Source organism: Melanerpes formicivorus, unplaced genomic scaffold (genome assembly GCF_026170545.1).
Source record: "Melanerpes formicivorus ecotype bairdi unplaced genomic scaffold, bMelFor1.0.p_v2 SCAF_6, whole genome shotgun sequence".
Lineage (NCBI taxonomy): Eukaryota > Metazoa > Chordata > Aves > Piciformes > Picidae > Melanerpes > Melanerpes formicivorus.
Genome location: NW_027142358.1, coordinates 11,949,938 through 11,966,382, shown reverse-complemented (window position 1 = coordinate 11,966,382; position 16,445 = coordinate 11,949,938). Strand labels below are relative to the sequence as shown.

Genomic DNA, 16,445 nt, shown 5'->3' with positions numbered 1-16,445 from the left:
TGGCCTCTGTCTTGTTAGATGTGGACTTGAAGAGGGCTCCCCAGTTTTGCTCTGCCTTTTACCGACACTTGGGCTTGGTGGCTGAGCCCTGGCCAGATATCTCATTTCCAGCAACAAAGATGTTTGTTTCAGGCTCCCTGAAACCTTGAGGACTGTCTGAATTATGATCCTAGCAAAAGTTAAGGGAATGGTGTAAAGAAATATCTGTATATACTGATTTTATAAAATAACCTCTTGAAAGAAATTCTTATTTATGCTGTGCCTGTTTTGGACAATGGGCTGTGATCTATGCACAGAGCCTCTTTATGCTACTGAAATAGAAATAGTAAGCACTGGCATTGCTTCTGACTCTCTCATCACTTGTGAGCATTGAGAAATATTAGCAGGTGCAAATTGATTGGAAATGAATATTTGTAAGTGCACTCCGAGGAGTTTGGAAACCAGGTGATTAGATTTGTGATTTTCAGCTGGGTAGATAGCCATGTAAGTGCTACAAAATCAGCTCTCAGTTACTGGCACTAGAGAAAATTGGAGGCTAGTGCTGAATATCATAGTCTACTATTTCATCACAAACCTAACGGTGTTTGTCATGGGTTTTCCAGCTCCTCTAGTCAAGTGATATCATGAGAATTTCAGTTCTCATTTAATAAAGCACGTTTCCCGAGCTTGTGGGAGCTTGAAAAAGGGGCCTGTTGACTCTCTGAAGACTCAAAGGACTGTATTGTTAAGGTGCTTTTAAAGTTGCTTAATGGGAGTCAGATATCTAAATCTCTTTAAAAATTTAGGATAGAAAAGAGAAAACAAGTGAAAACAAACCCATGTTGTATTACAAATACTCATTATTTTGATGCCAATTGCATGATTTAGGCTCTACCTTGGCATTGTTAAACAGTTGGGACTGGTAAATATGGCCATGCATGTATAGACTCCAGTAGATTAACTGGGATTACAGTGGAAAAATCCTCCTTCACATTAGCTTTCTGTGTAAAGAATTATTATTTTGGAGCACAACTCAAACCTTTATGATGCTTTCATGAGTAGTGAGCCATCTACACACAGATGGGATTTCCTAAAGCCATAGTTAGCTGCATGGGTGTCAGGCCAATGACAAATGATTTTGGAAGTCTCTACTTTTACATTTAGAGACACCCTCCTCAAAAGTACGTTCCGTAAATGTTTTGCTGATTTTAAGTAGAGAACCTAAACTCCATTTGAATTTCAGCATGCCTTAATTAAAGGCCATGGAATCTAAGCGAAGCTCAGCCTTGGTCAACTGTTTTGAAGTCATATCTTTTTATTCAAGTAATACAGAAATTGTGTGTTTGAAAGGCCTTTAGGGTCAGAGGCAGATTTTTGGGATATATTTGATATATAGCTGAAAATGTGACTTTGTTTTGTATGCATCATGTCATCATATCATAAAGGGCCCAGCTGGTCTCCTAGAGCATTATCTCTCTTTAGCAAACACAAGATTATTTCTTATTATATGTTTGTCTGTTATTAATGCCATCTAGTTATGTGTATTCCAAGAAATCAGGAATTCCTATGGGATCCAATTCCACAATTTAATGGACCTCCCTATCAGGGGATACCTTCTGCTACCATTTAAATGTTTCTTTTCTTATTTCTCTCCCTTCATTCCCGGCTATATTGCTTTGTTTAAACATGAATAATTCCTTTCCAGTTGGAAGGACTGTGCCCTTCTGATCACTATATTGTCCTCAACACTTTGTCATTGCTTGGCCAAGACACTTATATTTTGTCCTCTTTTCTCCCAAAGTCAAATGAGTTTTTTCACATAATAGTGATTCTGGTAAATGAGGTTTAGCTCTGTAAGACTCACTCACCCAGCACTGAAATGCAGCTACCTCTATGGCAGAATGTAGTAATCATTCCAGAGACGCAAAAGCTTGAAAATGTTTAACTTCCAACAAAACCAAGATTTCTGTACATCTATACAACAAGAAAGGGATGGAATTTTAAGGTAATAAAGAGATCAATGTGGTTCTGTACTTGGAGTTTCACAGAACAGGGAGCTCAGAACTTCCCAAGCACAACCAATTTTACTTGCTAAACTGCCTCCATTGAGCTAATATCTCTGCAATATGAAAACTAGAAAAAAATGCAGCTAGCTTATTGTAGTTCTCACCATACAACCTTCCAGTGGCCAGATATGAGGAATAAGACAAAGAGAAACGCTATGAGCATTCATTTACTCTTTCAGCAGCAGTAACATTGTCTGTAACCTCTGCTTTATGAGCCTGTCCTTTATTTGCAATGATAAAAAGAAGATAATACCAGGTTTGTGTCTGATGGAAAAGAATCTGAATTTAAAGGAGCATATCCCCCATAATGAAATCCTGTGTGACCCGACGCTTTCTTTACTTAGCTGAAAGCAACTGTCAGAAGTCTTCTACCTTGAGAGCATAGCCTGATGCAGGAAAATGCATAGGAACAGCAGACTTGGCATCAGCTAAGGGAAGGGGTCCCTGATAGGATCCAAAGTTTCTTCACTGAGCACTAAAAAGTCACAGATTACGAGACCTGGTAAACTCTTTTGGATGCTGCTGGACAAAACTTGTCCCACACTGGCACTTCACTCCTGCATTGCGCCAACAAGGGAGATGCTAGGTTGTGCTTGGACTCTCTGATCTTAAGGTATTTTCCCACCAGGTGATTCTATGAATGCATTGACAGTCAGAGGCTAATCCAGTCTACACAGCCAGTCTGACTTTGGACAGGCTGTCCTTTGGGGAAATTCTCAAGAATGGCCAGTGAGAGTGACTCAGAAAGCTCTGTTTGCATAACACTGATTTCTTCCGCGTATGACACAGCCCCTGCCCTAATACGCCTGCCTTTTGTCATTCTCAGTTGTTTGTCTACAGACATCATATTTACCTCAGTCAAGATTCTCTTCAGTTCTGTCTCCCCTGCATGGGCTAAAGCCTTAGCTGATGTAAAACAACCTAACTCTAGTTTTGAACCTTTTCTTATATGTTGAACTCCATGAGCATTTTTAGTAACAGGTCACACTGACTTTTACAAAGGTAGCTAAATACTGTTACTTTCATTTTACAGATGGCAAAGCACCTTCCATGTGACTTGCCCAAGATTAACCAGAAAGTTAATGGCAGAACTTGTAAGACAAATAAGATCTAATATGCCACTCATTGCTCTAAACTACAGGCCTGTCCATACACACTGAAATTGACAACATGCTCAGTAATATTTCAGTGTACAAGATATTTTGCTGGTCATTTCAGCATGAATCAATGTCTATGTCTTTCTAGATGTGCTTTCTTAAAAAGCACCTCATTATCAGTCACTTTAAGTAGGAATCATTAGCCAATTGTTATATAATTAATTGGGAAACATCTCCCCAAACCGAGTGCTTAACACTAGAAATTAACATTAAGAGAAGACTGAAAAAACATCTAATATTTTGACTGAGATAATATATCTGAACTCTGTTCCCTGCCATGGGGTATCAACTAGATCTACTCTCATGAACTCAGGGTCCAAAGTGGAAGGCTGACTAAACTTCGTAACACTTTGGCTTCATCCCTCCTTGGGTAAAGACTAACTGGGAGTCCCTAGTACTGAACGCAGCCAGAGGAGAGCTGCGATAGACAGACAAATCGGGAAGGTAGGGTGTGTTTTGCCGTTTTGGACCTGTAAGGAACTGATTAATTTAAAAGAAGCAAGAAATAATGCTTAAGCTGCAATGTCCATTGCATCACTTGCTGCATAATCATGAACATATTTCCATGATGTGAACCGTCCTGTTCCTACTAAAGTACACTGTCTAATTCAAAAGATTTTTCTGGAGCGATTATTATCTCATAAAACTGGTGTTCCTGGGCTAACTCTATGTGCCACAAAACAAAGAAGAAATTCTCAGCAGCATCTGCCTCCACGCTCATACTTAGGAGACCACCATAAGGCTTAAAGCAGTGCCTAAATCCAGCTGAAATACTTTGACCCAAAGTGGCCAAAGATAACTCATTTATAGACATACAATAGATGGAAAAGTTTGGGCTGGCAGGGTAATCAAGAAGCAAGGTGTTTGAGTGATTTAAAGTAAGAATTAATTGCTTACCAAAGAATTAAGAGCTTCTATCACTTGTGCTGTGTATATGTGTGTGATTTCATATATGCATGTGTGTATATACATGTATGTATATATGTGCATGTGTACCTATACATACACAGTAAGTTTATACTGTATGGTACCTAATGTATGAAGTAGGAGCAGGAAAGCTGCTGGTGCAGAGATAACTGCTCTGTCTTGATCCTGTCACTCCTGGCACACTTTGCTTATTAACTAGCATACTCTCTAGACTTTTTTGCTGTAATTAAAGGAAAACTACCTCAGAGCAGAAGATTTTAATTTTTTTCCTGAATCTTGACAGAGTAGTTAAGTCACTTTTTTTACCAGAGTTTGTATCTAGCCTTTATCTGCCCTAGTTTCTGATAAATCTCAATATTGAAATGCATCCCAATATAATCCCAAATACATCCTGATAGTCCTTCTGGAATACTGACAGATCAGTGCAGCGTAGGCATATAGAATTTATGTATCTCAAAAAACAACTAATGAAAAATAGATTTTAAAAGTATTTTTGGGAGACTTTGAAAATGGAATTGAAACAGTTGTTTTATAGTCTGTCACAACAAAAGCCTTCATTAATGTTAGACTGATCCCCAGAAAGAAAGAAAAGAAAATGTAATTAACACATTTTCAGAAAATCTTATAATACCCAAAAGGAGGTTTTTTTCTGTATACAAGGAGATCTCCATTTTGAAGTGCAGTATTCGCAATCTATTTAGGGACATATATAAATTCTGCTTCTATAAATGCATTGCTTATAGTCTCAAAATGTTAAACCGCCCATGGATGTAGCTCTAACAGTTCTGGACACTGGGCCAGTGCAGATTTTGCTTTGGAAAGTTCATATTTTGTGAAACTAAGAGGATAGATATTTCTAGAAAGTTGGGTTTTTAAGCTGCCATTGATCTGAAACTGCTCAGAAACTCCAATTTGTGATCATACCGCCAGTAAGGGATGTGCTTTTACAAAGGACTGACCCAATTCTGTATGTGTATTTCAAGTATGAGAGAGACAAAAATATATATTTCAATTGTGAACTTACTGCCTTTGTGTGTGTGTGTGAGTTTTGTGAGCTGGAGTCACAAAAGTCCCAGAGTCATGAAGCTCACGATACTCTCCATGGCACCAGGATCAGGCGCTTATATTCTTGCTATTTCGCTGCAATTTTTTCCCAGTTCACTCTGCTGTTCTTGCGTAGCACAGACTTGTAAATTTTATGACCTATGCTATGATGGGCACATTTCCTCACAGACTTGAATCTTGGGAAGCCTCATACAAAGGTGAACAGTGTGAAGTTGGGACTGAATTTTTAGATGGATTAGGGAAAGACTTAATCATATGAAGTCAAAATGCTCTTGTGACTTGGTGACTACACACTCCAAGGCCATCATAGTATAAGCCAAACATGGAGGGTCACAGCTGAGCCTCTTTAATATAACAGTACATTGCAGCTACCAAGTACTTGTCCTTCTCAAAGCATTTCTACTAGCACAATCTAACTGGCGTCTGTTCCCACTTCCTTCTGAGATGGATCAGTTTCCATTTCCAAGGTGAGGAAACCAAGGTACAAAACCCCCAAATCCCTGCCACAAACTAGTAGCAAAGGTAGGAGCACAATCTGGCTCTAGGAACTTCTGCCTGGGACATTGCAACCCAGGGACAAGGCACTGGGTCTCACAGGCACAAGGATGAGACTTCAGTGACATTTGGAAAACAACGTCCCTTTTCACTAGCCAAAGCATACATATGTATATCGGGTCCATATATGCTATTCCTCTGAAGAGCCCAGAGCCGTTCCTCTAGATTTCTGTGCCACCAGCTAAATTCCTCCCAGGAATAGCTGGCTGTCCTTCCACAACTGCCTTTGTAAGGTGTCTGAATGTCAAACTGTTATTATTTCAATACCTGACTGAGAGAGTAACAGAGACCTGGAGGTTTTTTAGGAGGGTGTATAATTAGCCGATCAGTATTATGTTACCCTGTTCATAACTTAATAACCATTTTAATACAGATGGCACACACAGGGATAATTTCCTAGGGTAGCCTAGCAGTATATTACAGAGACAGTGTGTCTGAGGGAATCTTTCTTAGCCAAGGTACATTCCACTAGCTAATTCTACCTGCTGTTTTCAAGATGATTTGGGATAATTCCATATCATTTGCAAAATATTAAAACCCATTTATATAGGATGCCAGATTTAGAAATACACACTGAGTTATTAGACATATTTTGATAAATCTGCTATGAAAAGTGCAAGACAAAAAAACACCACTGTGTTTTCCCTGATATTTATTTTGTGCTTCCCTTGCTATAAATGCACCAGGTTTAAAATAAAATCAGACTAAACTTGTAATACATCAAAAGGGCCAATATACTGACTTGTGTGTTTGTTACCTATGCAGACACTACAAAAGCCTGCACGTATATTTATATCTATCCTAAGTACATTTAGTTGGGTGGGAAGCCCTGTGTTTGGGATTGTGTGAGAAATGTACCATATTCTTAATCCTTCAGTGAGGTATTTCATGCCTGTGTATGTACCCTTTGCTAAATACCCCTGTGTTACTGTTTCTGGGGGTTGTGTTCCTGTGGGCATTGTCACGGTATCTGTACATATATTACATTGCATTGCGTAATTACTTTTACTGTGCACTAAGAGTGTTGTGTGCTGTCGTGATGTATGTTGTGTTTGAACGTGCAGGCATGGGAACAGGCTGAGTGCTCTGCAGTGTTACTACTTGATTACCTCTACCACTGGCTTTTTTCTCCTGCATCGATTTTTTTTTTTTTCCTCGTCATACGATTATTTTTGTTACTTCAATCCTGAAACCAAATCTGAATCCCTCTGCCAATAAAAGTCGCACCCTTAGCAGGCGGGGGCGGAAATGGGGGGTATTCGTTCACTGGCGTGAACCGGTCCCGGTGTTCCACAGCCTCCTGCCGGAGCAGGATCAGCGCAGGGGCCGCAGCGAGCAGTACTGCCCAGCCAGGGAAGGCACCGCCTTGCAAGTCCAGCCGTTCCCTCGGGCTAGCGATGAGGAGTGAACCGGGGGAGTGGGTGCAAGGGAAACCTTCCTCCAGCACTCAGCTGCTCGAGCCTGCGAGCCTGTCTTGGCAAAGGGAGCGGTAGCTTTTAGGCTCAGAGCCCTCATAGCCTGGCAAGGTTGGCGGTCATTTACACCGGGGGAGGGAGAGGTGTTGAAGGGTCTGGGAAAAACCTGACTTTGCCGCCCGCAACGCGGCCGGCCCGAACAGCCAGCAAACCTTGCTGCTCATCTGCCCCCGCAGCAGCGCTGCCCGCCCCGAGCCAGGTGACTGGCGCAGGGTGCAGCCCTGCCGTGTACGCCGGTCCCGCCGATCTACTCCTCGCCCCGGGGTGAGTGGGTAGCCGGTTCCGGCCCCATTGCCAGGGACTGGGCTCGGAGGTCACAGCGAGTCCAGGGAGCGCCGGCTGGCCTAGGGCCGAAGGCTGGCGGTCCATGCCCAGGGGTCCGGCTGCGGGTGGGTGGCTGGAACGCGCTGGATCTAACCTGACCGAGGAAGGATCGGGACGTTCGCGCTGTTAAGAAGGTTTTATGGGGCCGTAAAGAGGCGACTGGGCCGCGAGCAGTGCTGCGGGGCTACTCTTACCTGTTTATGGAGGAGACGCTGGGGACTGTGTCATTGTCGCAGATGCCCTCGGCCAGTAGCCTGTCGCGGATCTCCCAGGCGAACATTGTCGGGTTTTGTCTTTTGTACTCGGCGATTTTATCCACCACTTTGGGGGTCGCCACTTTGGGTTTGGAGCCGCCGATCACGCCGGGCTTGATGCTCCCAGTCTCGTAATACCTGCACAAAGGACCGTCAGTGACCTGCCATGCCCAGAGTAGCCCCGCCGTAACCCTACCGCCCGGTGCCCGGCTGCTTCTCGGACGGCTTCACGGCCCCCGGCCCCTTGCCCCACCTCGACTGCGGCCTGCCGATGCGCGGGCTCGGGCCGCGGCAGTTCGGGCCCTGCATGGCGCAGCTTCATGGAGCGCCGGCCCGGCTGTGGCTGGAGTAGTCCCTTCTCTCCAGGGCTCGGTCCTGTTCTCCTTTTCCCCCCGCAACCTTTTTTTTTTTTTTTTTTTTTTTTTTTTTTTTTTTTTTTTTTTTTTTCTTTTTTTTTTTTTTTTCCCCGCTGGTGTGTGAGAAGAGAAGGGCACTGTGCTGCTGCCCCCTTCCCCCTCTTTACACTAACACATTCGGTTCAGCCCCGATGATCGGGAAACAAAACAGAAACCCTCGCCCCGATGCGGCCGGCCGGAGACGAAGGCAGCCGACCGCGGGCCCGGGCCAGGCGGCTGGGGAGAGGGCGCGCGGAACGGACAGTGCCAGACTCACCCCCCACGACCCCGTCTCTCCCGGCCGGCTTCTCCTGTGCTGGCAGGGATGGGGGTGCGGGAGCACGGCTTATTCACTCTGGGTCCCTCGGTAGTGGGTGCTCATTGTGGGCAGCTCCAGCCCCTTTCGCCGCTGGCCATCAGACCCGTCCCTCCCAGAGGGAACAGCAGCGGGCATACCGCACGCACAGGCGCTGGGCTGTGCCTTCACTGGCACCATGCGCTCCGGGCCTGAATGCCCCGGCCCCCCCCGGCTTGCCTCTGGGGTTGTTTGACATCACATTTCGCGGCGATCGGTTAGCGCGGCCACGTATTTATTTATTTATTTGCCCTGTTATTTGTTTATTTGCTACAGCCGCTCATGGATTGTTGCGAGTTAGGGAATTTGTGGTGTTTTGTTTTGTTTCTCTCGTTCTTTCGGGTTTTCTCCTCCTGTCCCTTCTCTTTCCCGCCCGCCTGCCCACCCCTCGCAAATTGTTTGTCTTCCCAGGAGTTTCCAAACACCACGGGGAGGGGGGCTTAAGGGGGTGGCATCACGTCCTTGCCGGCTAGAGGCGGGAGCCCTGCTCAGCCGCGAGCTCCCGCATCGCGGGGGTGCCGGGGCCGTTCGAGGAGGTGGCAGGGAAAGCTCGGAGCCGCGGGAAGGGCGAGAGGTCACTCCGGCGCGGGGAAGGGATGCTCCGTTGCTATCTCAGAGAAGGGAAAGGAGCTGCCTCTTTCCTTACCTGCCCAGGATCTTGCTGACACAACCGTGGCTGACCCGCAGCTGCCTGGAAATGTCACAGGGTCGCACCCCCTGGTGAGCCAACTCCACTATCCTTTGTCTCACCACGTCAGGTAGGGGCCTGCCGTTCACAAACACCCCCCCGAGCTGGTTCACACCCCCGTGCCCTGCTGGGGAAAGAGAAATAAAAAAAAAAACCACACACACACACAACAAAACAACAACCCACGCACACAAGAAACACACCGTTAGTCGTGGATTCTTTGCCATTCATACTGCAAAATCTCCAGTGATTACAGATGGATGGAGATGATGTCAGGAGGTCGAGAGGGGGGACCAAAACGGGGAGCTGGGGGGAGAGGGGAGGGAGAGAAGAGTAAAGGGGAGAGAGAAAAGATTATTATAAAACAGCGAGAAAGAGAAGGAAAAACAAAGAAGGAAGGAACGAAAAGAAGAGAAAGAAAGAAAAGAAGAGAAAGAAAGAAAAGAAGAGAAAGAAAGAAAGAAAGAAAGAAAGAAAGAAAGAAAGAAAGAAAGAAAGAAAGAAAGAAAGAAAGAAAGAAAGAAAGAAAGAAAGAAAGAAAGAAAGAAAGAAAGAAAGAAAGAAAGAAAGAAAGAAAGAAAGAAAGAAAGAAAGAAAGAAAGAAAGAAAGAGAAAGAAAGAAAGAAGAGAAAGAAAAGCTCGAGAAAGAACGGTTGAAAGAAGAAAGAGAGAGAAGGGAGACAGGAGGAAAGATGGGAAGGAAAGAGAAGACAGAAGGAATTTTCCCGATGGGGCTAGCCGGCTCTGTCCCCCCCTTACGCCGCGTCCCGTCCCGAGGTTCTTAGCACCTCTCCCCCCACGGTCCCCGCCCGGGACGCCGAAGCGGCGACTGCTCAGGGCCAGGATGGAGACAAGTGCCCGCGCCGTCTCCTCTCCCAGGACTTGGGGAGAGATGCTTTTTCAAACTCCGGGGCTCAGCGGCTGCGGGTGAGCCCTGCCGCAGTGCCCTTTCTGCTCTTGGGCTTTCCCCCTCGCCTTTAATTTTCTTTCCACGATTTTCTGTCTCATTGTCAATTATAGTTACTCGCGAACCCCGCCCTCCTTCACCCGTGGCATATGCCCCATGCAACGCGTTCTCCCCCGTTATTTTCGTGTGGGAGTCGAAAGGATTCAAAGAGAAATAGAAAAAGAGAAATAAATGGGAGAGGAAAGAGAAAGGTGGGGGGGTGGGTGGAAAATAAATGTGTTCTGCAGCCAGTGTTCGTTTACAGAAAGATCCTCTCCTCAGCTTTTAATCTTAAAAGCAAAAATTATCTAGCTAAAAATAATATTTTTTTTTTTTTAAATTCTGACAGACTCGCATGGTTACATCTATTTCCCCCCCCCCCCTATAAATCTAACTTAGGAAGAATTTAGAATGCTCTGTTTTCCTCTGTTCCCCTCTTTCCAGACAAAACCCCGTGCTCTCTCAGGACTGCTACGATTGTCTTTTTCCGATATATCTTTCCGCATTTTGAGAAATAACTGGGGGGAGAAAAATCAGTATGCACCTGCTAAGCGTGGGCAGGAGGAACGAAGTGACGGGAATAAAGGATAATCTCTGATTTTGGGACTGAGTAAGACAGGCAGTGGCAAGCCCCCTGGCACCTGGGGTGTCCGTGATGGAGCACTTGGGCTGCGCCCGGCCGTGCGGAGAGATGCCCGCTGCTGGACAGTGCTGCCTGCGTGTCTCTATCTCCAGAACATCCAGCTGATATAGCTGTGGAGTATATTCTGTATTAAAGCTTTCCTTTCACACAGCCCTAACCTTCTGTATCTTCCTCGCCAGGAGATCTTAGTTCGTTTTGCAGTTTGCTGAAAAATGATCTGTTTGTATTTTCGCTGAGTTTTTTTTCCCCTCCCCTGCTTCTGACACTGACTTATTGGCTCTGAACTTAGTGGAAACTCTCATTGCCCTGCGATCGATCCAAGTCCTTTCGCACAAATAGAGTTTTTTCCATCTCCCCCACCCCTTCAGTAACACCTCCACACGTACCCTCCCAGCCACCTCGGCCGGGGCGCCGGCTGGCTTCCCCGTCCCTTCCCCGATGAGCCAGGTTCATTTGTGACAGTTTTTTGTTAATCTTTCTTGAAACATATTTAGGGGGTCAGAGGAGAAGGGTAATACTTATCTTCCTCCACTAAAACCTGTACGTATATATTGCTATGTGTTTTCATTTGCTCAGAACCCCTTCTGCACATGTTGCCTCTAAAGTTACAGGACAGCAATTTCTGCGGCAACTCCATGATAAATAATTCAAAGCACCTTTTATAACTCGCATTACAAAGTATTAAAAGGCAACAGATGCAAAAAAGATTAAAAATTAATAATTAAAATTATTGCAGCCCGGATATTTTTCGCACGAGTTTGTTTTGCTCTGGCCCGTGGTTTTCTGAGGTTATTTCTATCAGAACGGTAAGACTTTTGCGTGTGTTTTTCTGCATACAAGTGCCGGCGTCTGTTTATACACCCGTCAGTCGTTCCGCTTTGCTAACGACCGTGCTTGGCTGTCCCTGCATCAGAAGCCCGCGCCCCTTCCCGTTTTAATTGTTTACTAGTATCTAGGTCTGAAACTATGGAAATACATTTTATGGGACAAATAAAATGTTGGAGGTGGGGGGTGGTTTTGTTTGTTTGTTTGTGTGTGGATTGGGGGGGTGGGGAGGGGTGTTTGGTTTGTTTTGCTTTTCAATTTTGAATTGGAAGCCTAAATTGTTTCCGAATCTCACTGGCGTTTTTAAAACAACGCGATGCCTCACTTGGCTGCAACGTGTTCCGGATCGTACCGGAGGCAGCACTGCTGCAGCCGCCTCTGGAAGCAGGTCGCACCGCCGGGAAGTAAAAATGTACAATGCGCGGACTGTTGTCTGCTAAAGGTCTTCCAAAATTAAATCCTACATTTTAAGCAATGTATCCTGGAAATCATGAATTTGGAAACAGGAAGACAGTTGCCTACATCTGCGCTTGGGGGTCTGATCATGGTTTTGTGTCTCTGTTCCTTTCTTCTCACGGCAAAATCGGGATGTTTAAACTTCAAGCATTTCAATTTTGTATCTTTTCGGTTTGGTTTTATGCAGCGGACAGGGCGTGTCTTCAAAAGTTTCGGTGTCAAAAGTTACAAATTGCTCTTAATTATTCATTTCCTGACTCAAGATGCTCTCAATCTCGGCTTTCTATTTGTATTTTATTTCCTTTGATTTAAATCACTGAATTCTGTTTCCTCCGTGCGGTGAAATTAAAATCCCTGAATATTCCTTGTTACAGTCCCTGGTAAAGGGGTCTGTTCGCTTTCCTTCGTCTCCCCCTTATAGAAACGTTCTTTTAAATGAAAATACACGAAGAATGCACTTTCCTCTGTGCCGGGAATGCATTTAAAATTCACACTGGGGATCTAGTAAATAAACCAGGAGATTTCTGGGAGCCTCCGAAGCCGCCAAATCTCCCAGCCATATAATTGTCCTATTTTTCCCACAGTCCAGCCTTTCGCCAAACCAAACCGAAGCACGGAAGAGCCACCGACCAACCCGCCATTAATTTTAAACTGGCGTCTCCCCTTTCTGCCACTGAAACCCGAAATCAAAGCAGACAGCATCAGATCAGGAAGAGAGGGGAAATGGGGGTTCAGAGTTATGCAAGGTGGTGAGAAGCCCTGGCCCGGTGGGGCAGAGAAGGTAACAGGGTCCAGCCCCGGGGCTGACACGAGTCGGGATAAACTCGTGTTGTCTGAGGGGCGATAAGGAAATGCCTTTGAGGAGGAGAGATCTGCTTCGGGCGGTGGTTTCTTTCGCACACAGCACGCAGCACAGACACAGCCGCACATACCCCCCTGCCCCCCGGCTGTGGGTCCTGGCCCCTGCCCCACTGACGGCACAGAGCTGTGCTCCCCCCGGACCCGGGGCTGCCCGGGACCCTCACTGTGCCGATGGGGCCGGCCGTGTCCCCATCCTGCCTCCTCTGAGCCCTGTTTTGGCTAGGGGAGGAGAGGCTGGCGATGAAAGGATGGACTTGAAGGTGGATCAGGTGAGGAAGAACGATTTGAGAAGGAGGAATGGAGGAATGAGAAAGAGGGAGAGAAGCGGAAGGAGCCGGGCTCCAGTACTCACGGTGCATTGCTGAGAAGGGATCTGCCTTGCAGTGCATATCCATGGGGAGGCAAAGGAAGGGGAAGAAATCGGCTGAAGCCGCCGTGTCGCCTCTAAAACTCAACTTCAAGACTTAGGGGAGAAAAAAAAATAACAAAACCCCCAACCCAAACAAACTAAAAAATAAAACGATTAGAAAACCCCCACCAACAATAAAAAAAAAAAACCACAACCAAAATCAATTACAACAAAAAAACCCCAAACCAACAACAAAAAAAACCCCACCAAAAACAAAACCAAAAAACCAATGAAAACTCAACAACAACAAAAAAAAAAACCCAAACACACTAGGAGAGGAAAGAAGGGGAGCGGCGGGGTGCGCTGGCCCTCCTGCCCGGCGGAGCGGGGAGCGAAGTACTTTCCGGGGGGCGGGAGGGTTGCACCGGGTCTGGGGGCCGGAATGGCGGGGCCGATGGAGTCAGCAGAGTCCTTGATAGCGAGGGGCTGGCGACGCCGGGGGGCAGATGGGTGTCATGGCTGGGAGGGCTCAGAGCATCCCCGGCGGCGGGGAGGGGGGGTGCCGGAGCAAGGTGCGGCCGGCGGCCCGGCGACGGAAGGCGCGGGAGGACTCGGCTCTCCCTCCTCCTCCTCCTCCCGCGGTCCGGGGCTAGTTCATTTAAGTTCAAAGCGGAGTAGCAATCCCCGGGAAAGCTGCGAGCGGCGGGCGCGCCCCCTCGTCTCGGCCGGGCGGAGGATCCGGCGCCCGGCGGACTTTCGCCCGAGGTGGGAAGTGCTTGCAAGCAGCCGGGGCCGGAGACTGGAGCCTCCGCTCCCGGTGTGTGTCTCTCTAAAAGCCGCAGCGCCCTCAGCCCCCCGCCCGCCTCCCCGGAGATGGATGACTTGTCAGACAAAGGCAATAGATTCCGACACTCTCTGATTCGCCAGCGCGCCGAGCCGAGCGCGGCCAGGAGAGGAGAGGGGAGAGGAGAGGAGAGCAGAGGAGAGGAGAAGAGAGGAGGGCCGGGCCGGCTGCGCTCCGCGCGGGGGGGCCGCCGTGTGCGGGACCCGGCAGCGGGGGAGCCCCGGGGCGCCCCGGGCCTCGCGTGTGCAGGGCGGCGGCCCTTGCCCGGCCCGCGGGGAGGGACGCCAGCCCCGCTTTGTTGTCACTCGCGGCTCTGGGTCTTTAAACTCCCTTATTTAACACACACACGCACACATGGCTTGGTAGTTTCATCTCCCTTCTCACGCCCGGCTCTTTTTTACGGGAGGCTTTGCTCGAGGTGAAACGTGAAGGGGAGATTCGATACACATCAGAAATTCAGTGGTGTGCGGATGGGAATAGGAGAGAGATGAGGAAAGAAAAGGAGAAAGGAGGTGAGCGAGAGAGAGAAAGGAAAGGGGAAAGGGGAACGATCCAGAGAGGGGAGAAAATCAAGACATAAAAACATAAAGAGAATGAAATAAAAATAAATAGAAGCTAGAGAGACAAAGGGAGAGAAAGGAGACAGAGAGAAAGCGGGAACGAAAGCAAGGAAGAGCTCACTTCTTGCACCCCTTTGATCCAAGAGGTTGGGCCCATCTCAGTCACTGCAAAGTTTCCCCTCACATGCATTTGGGGAAATAACAGCAAATTTAGTCTCCCAATTCTTCTGATGCTTTTTTCTTTTCTTAATACTAGAATGTGATGTAAAAATTGTTTCACGAATAAGTCTAAGGCTAAAATAGATGTAGTTTTGAAAGCAAGAAAGAATCACCTTTTCCGGGTAATACCCAGGGGTAAAAAGACAAGATAGAAATTGCTGTGAGCTCAGTTTTGATTTTCAGACTGCAAATTCATCGTCACCTGAAATATACTTTCTTCTTCTCTTTTCCTCCTTCGTTCTTCCCCATCCTTCTGCTTCTCCGTCACGGAACAGCCCCCTTTGTTTTCTAACACGTTTAAGTAAAGAATCTCTGAGAGATCTTTATGAAATATTTTTCACTGTCTCATAAATCATTTTGGCACTTCAGCTGATGTTTTATCTTTCTCTTCCCCCCACTCCTCTCTCTCTTTCCCTCGTGTGCAAAAAGGATGACTTGAAAAAAATCAACAAACCATACCTATTTTGTTTTACACCACCGAGGGTTACACGTGAGATTGGACAGCGAACGGCTCCCGGCTCTGTGCCCCGGGGTGACAAAGCGGGCGCAACTGAAAGGCGAGTGGCAGCCCCTGGCAGCCCCTACGCCTACTACGCCTAGGTGAATGTCCCACCAGAAGAGGGGCGCAGCTGCCCGATCAGGGCTTCTCACTGCTGCCCGGATGGAGCAGGAGCCCCTCCGCCCCCACTCGGGGAACTCCCCGTGGACAAAATTGGCTAAAGCCCTGCGCCCCACGGGCAGCCACCGCCACCCGGGCCGGGAGTGCACCCCTGACCGCCGCCCAGTCTCAGCACTCAACCCAGCCGTGCCCAGTCACCAGCACTCTCATCGGCTGCTCCCTACCCGGGCAGCGGCGCCCGTAGGCAGTGGCGGGGCCACTCCGCGCTCAGGGGCGGAGGGGGCGCACGGGTGCAGGTGCGGGGCGGCGGTTCTCCCCGTCGCGGCCCCTAGATGGCGCCCTCTGGTCGGCTTGTCACCGGGGCGGTGCCGGTGAGCGCCGGGACAGCAGCGGTCCCGCCACTATCCCTGGACCCACGCACCCACCTGCTGGCGGGAGGCCCTGAGGTTATTCAGTCTTGCCGAACAGCAGCAGCTCACGCTGGTGGCAGAGCTGAGAGCGCACCGATCGCCGTTGCTGTTCGTTCCTTCTGCTACCCCTCGCTGCAACTTGTCCAAGAGGGCTAGGGCACTTCTCGGCTCAAAGCAGTTTCCCCCTCCCTTACTCCCCTCCGCCCCAAGCAGCCCGCATTGCCCCGCGGCCCTCAGACCGGGCTCAGGCATACAGTCAAGCCCGACGGTAGAGACTGGGAGGGGAGGGCAAGAGCCCCAGCAAAGCCCGGAAGAAGTGTACATACTATGGCACTGTACATGCCCTACCTAATTGCTCTATCTCCATGGCCTCTACTTTCAGAGAACCTCCTGGCCATATCCAGCTCTATGCCATATTTAAGACTCGGGGAGGTCATTTTGTCACTCACAGAGGGCTCTGGGCCTTTTGTAAC

General features: G+C 47.8%; 1 protein-coding gene across 11 annotated transcripts in view; it reads right to left on the bottom strand.

Annotated features, from left to right (window-relative positions):
- PAX2 (paired box 2) overlaps nucleotides 1–14,142 on the bottom strand; it is an 83,859-nt gene extending 69,717 nt beyond the window's left edge. For 7 of the 11 annotated variants that reach the window (XM_068139711.1, XM_068139710.1, XM_068139716.1 and 4 more), the window contains exons 1-2: nucleotides 9,199–9,523; nucleotides 7,743–7,940 (exon numbers count right to left, since the gene is read on the bottom strand). In XM_068139711.1, the coding sequence (XP_067995812.1) occupies nucleotides 7,743–7,940; nucleotides 9,199–9,467 (467 nt within the window). In that variant the 5' untranslated portion in view covers nucleotides 9,468–9,523. Of the gene's footprint in view, nucleotides 1–7,742; nucleotides 7,941–9,198; nucleotides 9,524–13,323 lie in introns of those variants that run through there. The other 4 variants (XM_068139714.1, XM_068139713.1, XM_068139718.1 and 1 more) reach the window with 1 other exon arrangement.
- Between the last annotated feature and the right edge of the window lie 2,303 nt (nucleotides 14,143–16,445).